The sequence below is a fragment of the Theropithecus gelada genome, chromosome 4 (assembly GCF_003255815.1).
Source record: "Theropithecus gelada isolate Dixy chromosome 4, Tgel_1.0, whole genome shotgun sequence".
Lineage (NCBI taxonomy): Eukaryota > Metazoa > Chordata > Mammalia > Primates > Cercopithecidae > Theropithecus > Theropithecus gelada.
In genome coordinates this window covers 106,409,699-106,423,895 of record NC_037671.1, presented here as the reverse complement: position 1 = coordinate 106,423,895, position 14,197 = coordinate 106,409,699, and the positions used below count along the sequence as shown (strand labels likewise).

At 39.6% G+C, this 14,197-nt stretch overlaps 1 protein-coding gene across 1 annotated transcript in view; it reads left to right on the top strand.

Annotated features, from left to right (window-relative positions):
* The window catches only part of PDSS2 (decaprenyl diphosphate synthase subunit 2), a 299,355-nt gene that overhangs the window by 200,819 nt on the left and 84,339 nt on the right, over nt 1-14,197 (top strand). Inside the window, exon 4 of the mRNA XM_025384118.1 lies at nt 8,744-8,815. Within this exon, the coding sequence (XP_025239903.1) occupies nt 8,744-8,815 (72 nt within the window). The remainder of the gene's footprint in view (nt 1-8,743; nt 8,816-14,197) is intronic.

Here is a 14,197-nt window from a genome sequence, read left to right as displayed (position 1 = left end):
TTTTTTTTTTTTTTTTTTTTTTGAGACGGAGTCTCGCTCTGTCGCCCGGGCTGGAGTGCAGTGGCCGGATCTCAGCTCACTGCAAACTCCGCCTCCCGGGTTCACGCCATTCTCTGGCCTCAGCCTCCCGAGTAGCTGGGACTACAGACGCCCGCCACCTCGCCCGGCTAGTTTTTTGTATTTCTTAATAGAGACGGGGTTTCACCATGTTAGCCAGGATGGTCTCGATCTCCTGACCTCGTGATCCGCCCGTCTCGGCCTCCCAAAGTGCTGGGATTACAGGCTTGAGCCACCGCGCCCGGCCAACCAACTTTTTTTAAAACCTACTGGAAAACATCTCCTTTTTCTTTATTATGAAAATTTTTATCTTTCAAAAAAATTATTTTTCAGCCCGGTGCAGTGGCTCACGTCTGTAATCCTGCCACTTTGGGAGGCCAAAGCAGGCAGATCACAAGGTCAGGCGTTCGAGACCAGCCTAACATGGTGAAACCCTGTCTCTACTAAAAATACAAAAATTAGCCAGGCGTGGTGGTGGACGCCTGTAATTTCAGCTACTCAGGAGGCTGAGGCAGGAGAATCACTTGAACCTGGGAGGCAGAGGTTGCAGTGAGCCATGATCATCCCACTGCAGTCCAGTCTGGGAGACAGAGTGAGACTCCATCTCAAAAAAAAAAAAAAAGAAAAAAAAGAAAATTTCTTCATAGAGATGGGGTCTCAGTGTTTTGCCCAGGCTGGTCTCACAACTCCTGGCCTCAAGCGATCCTCCCACCTTGGCCTCACAAAGTGTTGGGATTACAGGCATGAGCTACCACACCTCGCTGAGAATTTTCATCTTAAGCACTTTAAATTGTCTGCTACTTTTTCAGGAACCTAATTGTTGTTTAAACAAATAAATGAGTCAGTGATCAATAAATGACTGTTTTGCATTGCTTAATAAGAAACAGTAGTCCAAAACCATGCACCTTTATTCAAAAGTAAAATCAGTTTTTTTATTACTCTTTTATTGTAGCTAAAAAAAATTCTATTTTTTTTACTGTATCTCACAATTGTGAATTAAAAATGTATATAGCTGCACATTAAATATTTCTAATCATAGGACTTATTGTTGATAAAACACAGAAACCTCTTATCTAGATAAGCAAACTGAGGGGCAAAGAAGTGACATGGTTGGCCCAAGGTCTTGCAACTTACGTATTAACCTTCTGAGTGATCAAAGACAAATAATTGGCCTTTATCTTTATGAAGTTATTTATCTAGACAGTGTATCCTTTAAAAAGAACAACTATAATTTAAAAACACTGCAAAGAAAGTAAATGTAAAAATTATTTATTAGACTTGTTTAGACATGGTCCTTGAGTGGTATTTAAACAACAAACATGGCCAGACGCAGTGGCTCACTCCTGTAATCCCAGCACTTTGGGAGGCCGAGGCGGGTGGATCATGAGATCAGGAGTTCGAGACCAGCCTGGCCAATATGGTGAAACCCTGTCTCTACTAAAAAATACAAAAATTAGCCAGGCGTGGTGGCACACGCCTGTAATCCCAGCTACTCGGGAGGCTGAGGCAGGAGAATAGCTGGAACCCGGGAGGCAGAGGTTGCAGTGAGCCGAGATTGAGTCACTGCACTCCAGCCTGGGTGACAGAGCGAGACTCCATCTCAAAAAATAATAAAATAAAATAAACCACAAACATTTTTATATGTATTAATTGAATAAAGGAATTATGATGTAGATCTTTTTGGTAGTGCCTCATGTGTAACTGTGGCCTAACGAGACTAGTTTCGTTAGTAGCGTACCAGGCACATAGTAGGCTATCAGACTATTCATGAAATGCATCCACCAGCCAATGTCAAATTATATCTCAAACTTCATATTTAAGCCATTTTCCAGAATTTGTGGCCTATTTCTTTCGAGTTGTATTAGTTGTGATTTTAAAAATAAAACTTTCATTCATTTTTTGTTGAGATGGATATCTCACTATATTCCCCAGGCTGGTCTTGAACTCCTGGGCTCAAGTGATCCTCCCACCTCAGCCTCTCAAAGTGCTGAGATTACAGGAGTGAGCCACTGCATCCAGCCTCAGTTGCAATTTTATACTTCTGTTTAGTTCACTAAATTTTCCTGAAACCTTTTTGACAAATGTTACCAGTAGTTTATAAACCAATGTATCAGCTGTTCTAAATTAAAAATTAAGATTATCAATTTGCTTAGTTTTTGCTGCACCTGTCCTGTTGGTAGTGCCATTTCTCTCTCTTCGCTACCCGCTTAGCCAGAAAGAACTTCCAGCTCACTAGAACAGATTGCCATCCCTCCCACAAATAAGCAAAGCCTTACACATTTGGCAGTACTGAAAAGGCTCCCTTCAAAACGCTGAGTTAGAAGCTTCCTCCAGAACTCCTATGAGTTGGTGTGCTTATTCCAACAGCCCCTTCATCATTGTCTACATTAAACCCCGTCCTAATTTGATAGGAAGAAGTGGAGAGAGCCATCCTTTCAGAGACTTTAGCAATGGCTTTATCAAAGTGCTCATTTATTTTAATCAGCATGCAGAGTAGAGCTCATCTGGGTAGTTCGTGCCCAGGTGGTGGGTGAGTAGATTCACCCCTCATTTGGCCACTGCTGCTGTGCCCTGTGTTCTTCAGAAGTCGTTTCTCCACTGAGGCTGCCAGCCTGGAAGCTCTGGCTGAGCACTGGGGACCAAATCCACCTGGAATGAGACGGTTTGCTTAAATCCATTTGTAAATGATAAAGTACTTTACAAATGTTAGACATTATTATTGGTCTCTATGGGAGGGCGCCACTCTTTAGTCCCTCTGTACCTTACCTTGGCAATGTAAATCTTTCCATCTTTATATGCATCTCACAAACAGTTTGTGCTTCATTTTTATGAAGTAAAGAGTGACACCACCTGCTCTGGTTACCTTTATCAGCCTATTCAGCACCCTCTTAGTATTTTTCTGTAAGATATTTTCACTGATAAGAGTTTTTGTGGCTTAAAAAGGAATTTTGACAATATCCCTTCAAATTCCAAAGCTCTTTCAAAAGAGACTAAATCCATCTTTTGTTCCTCCCAAGATGTATATGAAAATTCATTCTTTCCCAAGACTGTTTTACCTTTGCTACTACTTCATGCATTGCTGTTTGTTCCTCGGGGTGGAGGAAAGAGCACAGTAAAGTTGTGCATAGTTAATGCCATCAGCACTGCAGATGCACGTGCACACACATGAACACACATGACTGTTTTGTTTGCTAGCAGCTAAAAGTAGTAAAGGCTGAGGGGCACCGTGTTACTCACCTCCAAATAGAGTGATAGATGACATGTTGTTTTGTCATTCCACACTGTAGTAAATCCATCATTAAAATCACCCTCTGAGGACAAATTTTTGAAAGAAGATTACAAATCTGTAATGGCCTTCACAGTTTTTATATACCAAGCAAATTAAGTTATAAAGCAACCTTTTTCAAGTGAATTAAAATGCAACTGTACTACCTTATTACATCAATTCATATTATGCTGACTTGAGCTTTAATTGAGCCATGTTAGTTTATAGTTTACATTTTTTTCTAAAGATTCACTTGTGGCCGGGTGTGGTGGCTCATGCCTGTAATCCTAGCACTTTGGGAGGCCAAGGCGGGTGGATCAAAAGGTCAGGAGTTTGAGACCAGCCTGGCCAACATGGTGAAACCCTGTCTCTACTAAAAATACAAAAATTAGCCGGGCATGGTGGCAGGCACCTGTAGTCCCAGCTACCCGGGAGGCTGAGACAGAAGAATCCCTTGAGCCTGGGAGACCTAGAAGTTGCAGCGAGCCGAGATTGTGCCACTGCACTTCAGCCTGGGTGACAGAGTGAGACTCCATCTCCAAAAAAAAAAAAATTTACTTGTATTTTAATTTAGGATAGGCGCTCCTTTGCTCAAATTAGAGTGGTCTGTTGTACTAGTCAAACATCTACGACTCTATTGAGTCTATTCCGCCTGTCAAATGCTGACAGTACTTCTGAATCCCATTTATTGATAAAGGCATGACTTGTCTACACAGAATGCTTACTACCACTTACTGATCCTATTTTTTCTAATCCAAAAACTATTGAGTGTTATATTCCATAAATCAATTTGTGGACATAGCTTAGCTTGAGGTCTCCCTCAAGCTGCTTCCCCCCCACACACACACCTTCCCAAGGAAATAGATTTATTGTTTTATTTAATTATAAAAGCAATACAATAAAAAGAGGGAAATAGTGTAATGCAATACAATAAAAAGAGGGAAATAGTGTATATGTAAGCTGTTATAAACTTAGCAATTATAAATTTAAGCAGAAAGGCTGAAGAAAACAATCTTTTAAAAATCATCCAAAATCTATCATTTATACATTATCATTATTATGTTGTTGTCTCTCCTTTCAGACTTTTTTCTCTTGTGTATATAAACCCATAGATTGACTTCATTTTTGTTTTTAAAATGCCTTTTATACTACTTCTATTTTGTAAATAGCTTTTTTTCCTTAAGAATATGTTACAGACATCTTTGGATAGCAATGCGAGGATTTTTTTCTTTTGGTCAGGATTTTTGTCTTACCATCCCCTACTCCTCTCAATTTCTATTTTTTACGATGAAAATTTATTATAGCTCAGGGCATAGTCATCACAATACCCTTTGTGAGGGTATTCATCATCTTGGTTTTTCAGTGTAAAAAGTCATTGAATTGTAGTTACCCTTGCCAAAAGATAAAGAATGAAGCAATTACATATTCCCCTGAGATTGCTGAAATTTGTCCTGTAAATTAACCATTTAAGAAATTCATTACAAAGGTTAATTATGTCAGATCTATAATTTTGTTAAGGTTCAGATACACCTGGATACTGTCTGTTCCTTAACTTGGGTGAGACAGTGGTTATTGAAATGGGAGGGATCAACAATTTGCTTGAGAATAGCAACTAGACATGCACTGTCCATTTACTGTCCTATGCTGCAGCATTCTGCCCAGTAGCCAAAACAAGGGAGGTGGCAGGAGAAGCCACTTCATGACACTGACATTAGGAATGGTTGCCACTTTGGGTTCACTGGAAATTGAAGGATAGTGTATGGCTTTGCTGTAGAGTCACATTTCAACATATGACCCACACTAAAGAGAAGAGCATTGTTTTTTTATTTGCATGTGTAGGTAAGCAATGCTGCTATTCTCGGAATCACCAGAAATGCAGAAAGTTATCTCCTGTTAAATTGTTCTCCAAATGGCTAAACTATTTAACATCGATGCTGACTGTTGTATAATCTAAAACAATATTTCAGGATGCAGCAAGTCAGTGTTTCAGAGGTCCCTGATTTTGGTTAAAATGGTCTTTGCATGTGTTCTGAGTTTTGTTGTTGAACTAAAACTCACTTTCTTCCAAAATATTTAGGCACACAATTTTAAAAACACCATAATCTTAGTCTCCATACTATGCTGTTCATCTACTCAAGACTTGTACTGAATATAGCATGATAATAGGGCGGTATGGAAGAAGAGTAAGTTAACACTCACTGAAACTTATGTTCCAAATTCTCTTCTAAATGCTCTACATATTTACTTTTCAGAGATACTCACGATATGGCCAACTTAGTACCATTATTTGTTTGATGCAACTTGGCAGTTAAGCCTGATGTCATTCAGAATCCAGTATGTGTAAATCGTTTCCAAGCATTAGAGCCCTTCAAGAATCAGAGCTCAGCAGTGTTACCTTTAATTGACTCAAGTAGGACTTTGCCAGCTGATGGGGTGCTCTACCAGTCACAATGGTTTTGAAAAATGGGAAGTGTTTTATTATAATTCTAGGTATTGAAACCAAGGGGGATTTGGTACAAAAAGTTTCACAACGAAATTAGCCAGTAGAATTCAGACAGAGGGAAAGGTTCATGTGAAGACAAGAGATAAAAATGAATTACATGAACAAAGATGTTCCATCAAAATTTACAGAAAAGCAGTTTTCAAGTTTACCTGCCTAATTACAAATAATAAGACTTAAAAGCTTAGAATTGTAGGGCTGGAAGAGACCTTAAGGAATCATCTTTTCCAACTCCCCTTATTGCAATTCATTGCATTGAGTTGAAGAAAACTAATTTGCCCAAATCTTACAATCAAATTATTAGTAGACTTTGGAATGGAATCTAGATTCTCTGGCTGCTAGTATTCTGCTTTTTTTTTTTTTTAAAACAGTTCCCTAATCTGCTAATCTGTTGGGCTTCCAAAGATAGCTCACATTGAGGCCCTTTTAACCTTTTTTTTTTTTTTTCCTTCCCCTAGTAGAAAGTGTTTGCTTGCCCCATGGGCCTGAGAAACAAAAGTCCTGGAACCTTTCTCAAGGTTGCATTTATCTAGAGCACCAGGACTTCAGCTCTCAGCCCCAAGAGGTCTGGCTTTTAGGCCTCTGGATTCTCCTTTGGCTGCCATTATTCCTGCCAGCACTTTGAGTTGCCTGAACATGTCATTCCTCAAGAATGTGAGGGGGAAAAATGTTATTAACCGAGTGTTTTCTTAAATGTAAGTATAGCAGTACCTAAACAGGTGAATGTCTGGGGTAATAAGCAAAAAAAAAGTTAAGATTATTAAATGAGCTTACTAAATTGTGAGTGGCTGGTAACCTTGTGGTCTTTCTAGAAATATTTGCAGTTTTTTAAGGAAGGGTGATACTTAAACACATCTTTCTTTGGTATAATTTTAAAAATAAACATTTCAGGCAATGGAAAGAGATTGATATATGCACTGGGTAAGTCACCCTTATCTGGAACAGTTTCAACTTCTTAGGCTACTCTTGCTTTTTATGATCTCTTTCCTTCCTCAACTTGTTAACTCAAAGAAATCTAAAGTTTTTTCCTTAATGGGTTGTCATTGGCTATGGAGGTGTGTTCTGTTCAAGTAAGTATAGCCATTTGTAAGTACAGGTCATTTATAAATTATGAACTTGTAGGCACAGGTTTACTCAATGAGAAAAAGAGTCAGAGAACAAAATGTTCTTGTTGCTTCTGCCTGGTCTGGAGTTTCAGGGAAGTAAAGGAACACTGTGGTTAAAGTTCATACCATCATTTTGACATTTAGTGTCAGACTTTCTCTTTGTAAATCCCTCTTCACGTTACGAGTGCTGGTCTCAGAGCTCAAACTGTTTCAAAACCATAACATTTCTTAGTGAGTGATTGATCTGTATTATGTGTCCAGCCATCAGGGGGATCTTGGGATGTTGCTTGTGTAAACTGTAATCCAATCTGATGCTGTGCGTTTAGTTACAGTCTTTCATAGACCTATTGGCGATACTCAGTCCTCCTGGATTTGGGAATGGGGCTTATCTGATACCTTCAGGGGGAAAAAAAAATCCATTCATTTTTCTCTCTTCCCCACTTAAATAACTCAACTCATGTGGTAACACTGTGGGATCATTGTCCTTCCAGTTCCTCTGCAGCTCATATTACTACAATATTTCTTAAGTATTTGGTTACCTACACGACAATGTGATTTAAAAAAAAAAAAAAAAAGACTTTGTATATGCCTTACAAATTAACCCATCTGCAAAGAGCTAGGAAAAATATATGCCTTCAATCAGCAAAAATTTCCTATCAGCAGTTCTGTGTATGTTACGTAGTATAAATGTAAATATATAAATTTGGAGATAAATGCTCATGTGTTAAAATGTTAAAGCAAGTCTTTCTACAAATTAATATCATTTGCCTCTAAGAAAATGTTTATTAAACCCAGGGTACCTGAGATTGAAGTATCTTGTTGTTTGGGTCTGTATTCTTTGGCTTAATAATGTCTTCAATTACAAGAATGATAAAAGCTGAAACAAAATCCTTTAATTCAATCAGAGTGGAGCTGAATTTTCGGAAGCAAAGAGTGGAAATCTGATACAGGACTGCATAACATAGGAAGTTAAATATACAAGATATTAAGACTTGTAAGAAGCGGATGGGGTTGCCTTGAGGAATTCTTATTTGAAATGGCTGCATTGAACATTTTCATAAATACTACTATTTTATCCTCTCAAATTAAGATGCTTTATGCAAACTACTCTAAATTGTACAGTAGTTCCAAAGAGACCATTTATTGTTTTCTGCTTGTTTTACATCCTGGAACAAGTTCAAAGCTTTTGATTTCACTTGATTTAAAAAAAAAAAAAAAAAGTCTGAGCCTTGAAAAATAATACAGGTTTGATGAATATGATTTCAGTATTGCAGTTCTATAAAAATTTTCAGTGTTTACGGTACATTTGACCCAGGGGCCCCACAGCAAATATATCCACAGTGCATTTTAAGTGCAACAGAATGAACATATTTGAAAGGTTAGCCATTCTTTTGCTTTTGCTTTTTTTTCCTGTAGTATGAAAATTAGCATTGTAATTGCTCCCAGAATGAGAGTACTGAAAAAATATCCACCTGACAGAAATAAACATGCAGAAAATAAATTGAGTTAAGATTTCATTAGTTATCTGAAATGTAAATTTATGTTCAAAATGGCTATTACTCGATTTTCATGTATATTAGTTAAATGCTATGCTTATAAGATTTTTTTTTTTGGCTTGAATTATGACTGAAAAAAATTGGATCACAGCTTTAATATCCAGGTGGGCAATGCCATTTGCTGAGATCTTAGTGCACAGCACAAGATTTTTTCTGTCAAGCACAGATTCTGCCTTGCCACTGAGCCTTTTGAAGCATTCTGAGGTAACAATGGAGATATATTTAAATTTTTTTTTTAATTTTTCTTCTTGCTTTTTAGGTTGTGGAACTTTTAGCAAGTGCTCTCATGGACTTGGTACAAGGAGTATATCACGAAAATTCTACTTCAAAGGTAAAGGATTTCAGAGTCATAAAATGTTATGTTATAAGCCGTTGTGGTAAAACTAGAATAACGAAAATATCATTCTTGTTTTGTGTTTAAATTTTACATGGCGCTTTTTTTTTTTTTTTTTTTTTTTTTTTAAGATTAGTGTTTTGGCTACAAATTCATGGCCATACGCTTAGTACATAGCAGACTTAGCCAATTAAAACAACCTCTTATCCTCTGGCTGGATGCACAGTCTGTTCAATCTGCAGCAGCCCAGTAGACACTGGGATGCTTCTGGCTAGCAGGTAGCAGTGTCACAGGCAGGCAGGCTGGAGGAGCAGCTTGTGCTGAGGCAACTGAACCCATCCTTTCCCCAGAGGAAGGGTCCTTCCATGTCACAGAGGAGTGGACCTTGATCCTAAGAAGATGACTGTTGGGGAGATGGGATGGGGATGTCTTTTATATGTAAGACCCAGAATTTACTGCATTATTAGATTCTTTATGATAAGAAGTGGGATGATTGCACAGTTGGATTATTTTGATTAATTTTATAGGTCTAGAATTAAGATTTTTTTGACTCATTTAGCAGGACATCTCAAGAAAGGTTAGGTTTTATTTCCTTAAAATGCAGTTATTTCATTTCGGTAGGATATTAGATGTGAAGTAATTGCTTCATTGACCACCACCATCATTTAACATGGTACATACTATTATAAGGGGCTCCTATCTTAGTGTTTCATTATTCTAACTTCTTTAGCTTCTGTATTAGCAAGATTTCACTCACTTCAAATTAGAAAAGGTATGCATGTCTGCACATCTTAAGCTTTTTGACATTTTCACTTGAAAAAAGAAAGATAAATTTTACTAGAAGTGAAACATAGGGCATGAGCAACTGGGATAAGAAATTTAAAATTTAAAAGTATAACGCAGGGACTCTGGGTAGTTCAGAGACTGGTTAGTAGAATGTGCAGAATTGCACTTTGGACATCTGCTAACATTTGGTTCAAGTAACCACAGTTCCTAGTAGGCACATCTAGCCTCACCTAAGCAGCATATTGGTATGCAGAGACCTCACAGGATGGATGACCACAGTGGACCTTTCAAAGATGTGCAAGTTCACTACTGTGGATGAAGGTTAATATCTGATTGTAAAATGGGTGACTACTGGTCTAGTTCCACTTGTAGAAAGTTACCTTGTATAGATAGTATGATGAAGATGACAATAGCTAAGCAAATAACCCTGTAGTAAGTGATTTGCCTGTGTTTCTTCATTTAATCTTCACAGAAATCCTTAGAGATAGGTACTACTGCTATCCCCATTTTACAGATGTGAACACTGAGGTTGAGAAAAGGTTGAGTAATTTTCCCAAGGTCACACAACTTGTTAGCTCTCAGGGATTTGAAGTCAAGAGCCCAGACTAATTTTTATTTATTTATTTATTTATTTATTTATTTTTATTTTTATTTTTTTGAGACAGAGTTTCGCTCTTGTTGCCCAAGCTGGAGTGCAATGGCACGATCTCAGCTCACCACAACCTCTACCTCCTGGGTTCAAGCGATTCTCCTGCCTCAGCCTCCTGAGTAGCTGGGATTACAGGCCTGTGCCACCATGCCTGGCTAATTTTGTATTTTTAGTAGAGACAGGGTTTCTCCATGTTGGTCAGGCTGGTCTCGACCTGACCTCAGGTGATAGGCCCACCTCGACCTCCCAAAGTGCTGGGATTACAGGTGTGAGCCACCGTGCCCAGACCAGGATTGGGGGCATGGCAGACCAGAGTGGTCTTGGAAAATGCAACATTTAGGCACAAAAGCGGGAGTGCCTGTCCTCACCTAGGTCTGTAGGAGTGGAGCCCCAGCCAGGGACCTGCCTTTCTCTACCCAGCTACCCAGCACTTCCCCGTATCATCTGTACTTTAGTGAAACCTGATTTGATAGCATCTATCTGCCATACCTGAGATCCCACTATATGATAATTATAGTGACCAGTTCTGGATGTTGAGACACTGTTTTCCCTTGGGATATTTCCAGGGTGTTCAACTTAGTTCCATATAAGATATTTATATTTTGCAATTAAATATGTTAATTTTTACATGAAAGTGTTATTGTTGGTTTTAAGGTTCTTAATTTATCTACTCTTACCATTTGTCCACTATAATTAGCTCAGTTCATTAATAATTATGTGACCATGTTTTAAGTACTTTTTATGTCAGGGAGACCTAACAGCAACAACAATTAATACTTAGATAGCCCTTTACAGTTTGCTTATACTTTCTTTGTACACAGTCACCTATGAAAAGGGTGACATTTGTTGGTATTCCCATTTACAGAGGAAAAGCCTGAAATTCAGACATTACAAATGGCAGGAAAGCATAGTGTCTGAAAATTGTTAATATATTAACATGTTTCACAGTTCATAATGAACCCAGGTTTTTCTTGACTCTAAATCCCATGCTTTTTCTCATATTTTTATTGTGTTTCTTCCCGAAAAAGAGAAAAGAAGAAGCAACAAAGTCTTTTTTTAGACAGAGTCTTGCTGTGTCGCCCAGGCTGGAGTGCAGTGGCGCAATCTCGGCTCACTGCAATCTCCGCCTCCTGGGTTCACGCCATTCTCCTGCCTCAGCCTCTCGAGTAGCTGGGACTACAGGCGCCCGCCACCATGCCCATGCCCGGCTAATTTTTTGTGTTTTTAGTAGAGACGGGATTTCACTGTCACTGTGTTAGCCAGGATGGTCTCAATCTCCTGACCTTGTGATCCACCTGCCTCGGCCTCCCAAAGTACTGAGATTACAGGCATGAGCCACCGCGCCCAACTGCAAGAAAGTCTTTAAAGGGCTGTTGATTGTACTTGAACCACCACTTAGCAAGCAACAATTGCTGACTTTATTTAAATACAGAGATTCAGAGGAATGCTACCTTTATTAGCTACATTTTATTAAAGAGACTCTATAGCAATGCTTCATTCATCTGTCCTCTTTCCCTGCCACCTCCTCATAGCCCTTTTTTAAGCAGTTACATTTCTGAAAATAGCCAAACCATTTAAAGAGCCATTCTTTTTTCATAATGGAAACAGGATGGCATGGTGGCTTAAGCCTATAATCCCAGCACTTTAGGAGGCCAAGGTAGGAGGATCCCTTGGGGCCAGGAGTTCAAGACCAGCCTGGGCAACATGGGAAGACCCCATTTTTACAAAAAATAAAATAATTAGCTGGGCATGGTGGCCCATGCCTGCTCAGGATGCTGAGGTGAGGCAGTAGGATTACTGGAACCCAGGAGTTTGAGGTTACAATAAGCTGTGATTGCACCACTGCACTCCAACCTGGGTGACACAGCAAGACCCTATCTCTTAAAAAATAATAATTTTTTTTTAAAAGAATGGAAACAAAAATGCACGGTTGAACTGTACTAGTGGGAGTGCTTCTTGATGCCTCCATTTGTGCCTCAGGTCCAATTTAGGTTAACCACATTTCCCTTCCTAACCAGAAAAATTCTGGCTTTTTTTCCTGAGTGTGCTTACCATTGCAATAGCTCTCTTCAGAATTTGGTTTTTCTAACAGCCCAAGAAGTACTTCAGATGCCAGAGAGAGCACTGCCTCCACATGGAGTGCTTTCAAGGTTTTCATGTTCCGGCAGGACTGGGAAGCAGCCACAAGTGGAGGTCATGTGGGAAGAGAGGCTGCCTCTGTGGATCTCTGTTGCACAACCTCTGTAGCCTTGGGCCAATTTAGTACACAAAAGAATTGCTTCGTGATTTAAAAGAAGCTGCAAACCATTTCATCTCTCTAGGGGTAAGAGGATACAATAGCAGTCTGTTTTCTATATGGCAGCTTAATGCAGTGGTGAAGATCCTGGGTAGTAGGAAAATAGCTTTCTGTTAAGTAGCGTATATGTGACTAAGGTAGATGCATAACAACAAATGGAAGGGAATTGGAACTGGATACATTAGAAATCACCTTCTCCAAAAGAAGTTTATAGAGCAGCTGGGCGTGGTCGTTCATGCCTGTAATCCCAGCACTTTGGGAGGCTGAGGCAGTTGGATCGCAATGTCAAGAGATCGGGACCGTCCTGGCTAACACGGTGAAACCCTGTCTCTACTAAAAATACAAAAAATTAGCTGGGCGTGGTGGTGGACGCCTGTAGTCCCAGCTACTCGGAGGCTGAGGCAGAAGAATGGCGTGAACCCGGGAGGCGGAGCTTGCAGTGAGCCTTGCAGTGAGCCAAGATCCCGCCACTGCACTCCAGCCTGGGGACAGAGTGAGACTCTGTCTCAAAAAGAAAAAAAAAGAAGAAGAAGAAGAGGTTTGTAGAGCAATTACCTAATTCTCCTTAAAGCTGTGAAAACTTTATGACTTACATTACTAATACTTTTTTTTTTTACAGTGTCTCGCTCTGTTGCCCAGGCCAGAGTGCAGTGGTGCGATCTAAGCTTACTGTAACCTCTGCCTACCCGGTTCAAACGATTCCTGTGCCTCAGCCTCGCAAGCAGTTGGGACTGCAGGCGCACACCACCGTGCCTCGCTAATTTTTGTATTTTCAGTAGAGATGAGGTTTTGCCATGTTGGCCAGGCTGGTCTTGAACTCCTGGCCTCAAGCAACACGTCCTCCTAAGCCTCCCAAAGTGCTGTTACTTACTCATACTTAATAATGTACTAAGTTGAATTACAGTTATATAAACATATAAAATAGCTTAGGAAATTCATCCTTTGTTCTAGCCATTGAAATATATTTTCATTTTTGCATTGGCTAGTTTGTGAACCATTTCTTCATTATAATAAAAATTAGCCATTCTGATTTCTGTAGTGTTTATAAGAAAATATATCTCCCCTCTCTGCATTTTAAATGTTAGCTAATTAAAGAAAGAAGCATTTGAAATAGAAAAATTGTTTTGTTTTTTTTTTTAATTTTTATTTTTTAAGAGGTTGGGTCTCGGCCAGGTGCAGTGGCTCACGCCTGTAATCTCAGCACTTTGGGAGGTGGAGGCAGGCTGATCACCTGAGGTCAGGAGTTTGAGACCAGCCAGGTCAACATGGCGAAACCCCGTCTCTACTAAAAATACAAAAAAAAGCTGGGTTTGGTGGTGCGTGTCTGTAATCCCAGCTACTCGGGAGGCAAAGGCAGGAGGATCGCTTGAACCTGGGAGGTGGAGGTTGCAGTGAGCTGAGATTGAGCCACTGCACTCCAGCCTGGAAAGAGCGAGACCCCCGTCTAAAAAAAAAAAAAAAAAAAAAAAAAGAGGTAGGGTCTTACTCTATCACACAGACAGGAGGGCAGTGGTGTGATCCTAGCTCACTGAAACCTTGAACTCCTGGGCTCAAGCAATCCTTGCCTTCGGAGTAGCTGGGACCAGAGTAGCCTACCACCACACCTGGCTAATTTTTTAAAACTTTCGTAGAGACAGGGTCTCACCAT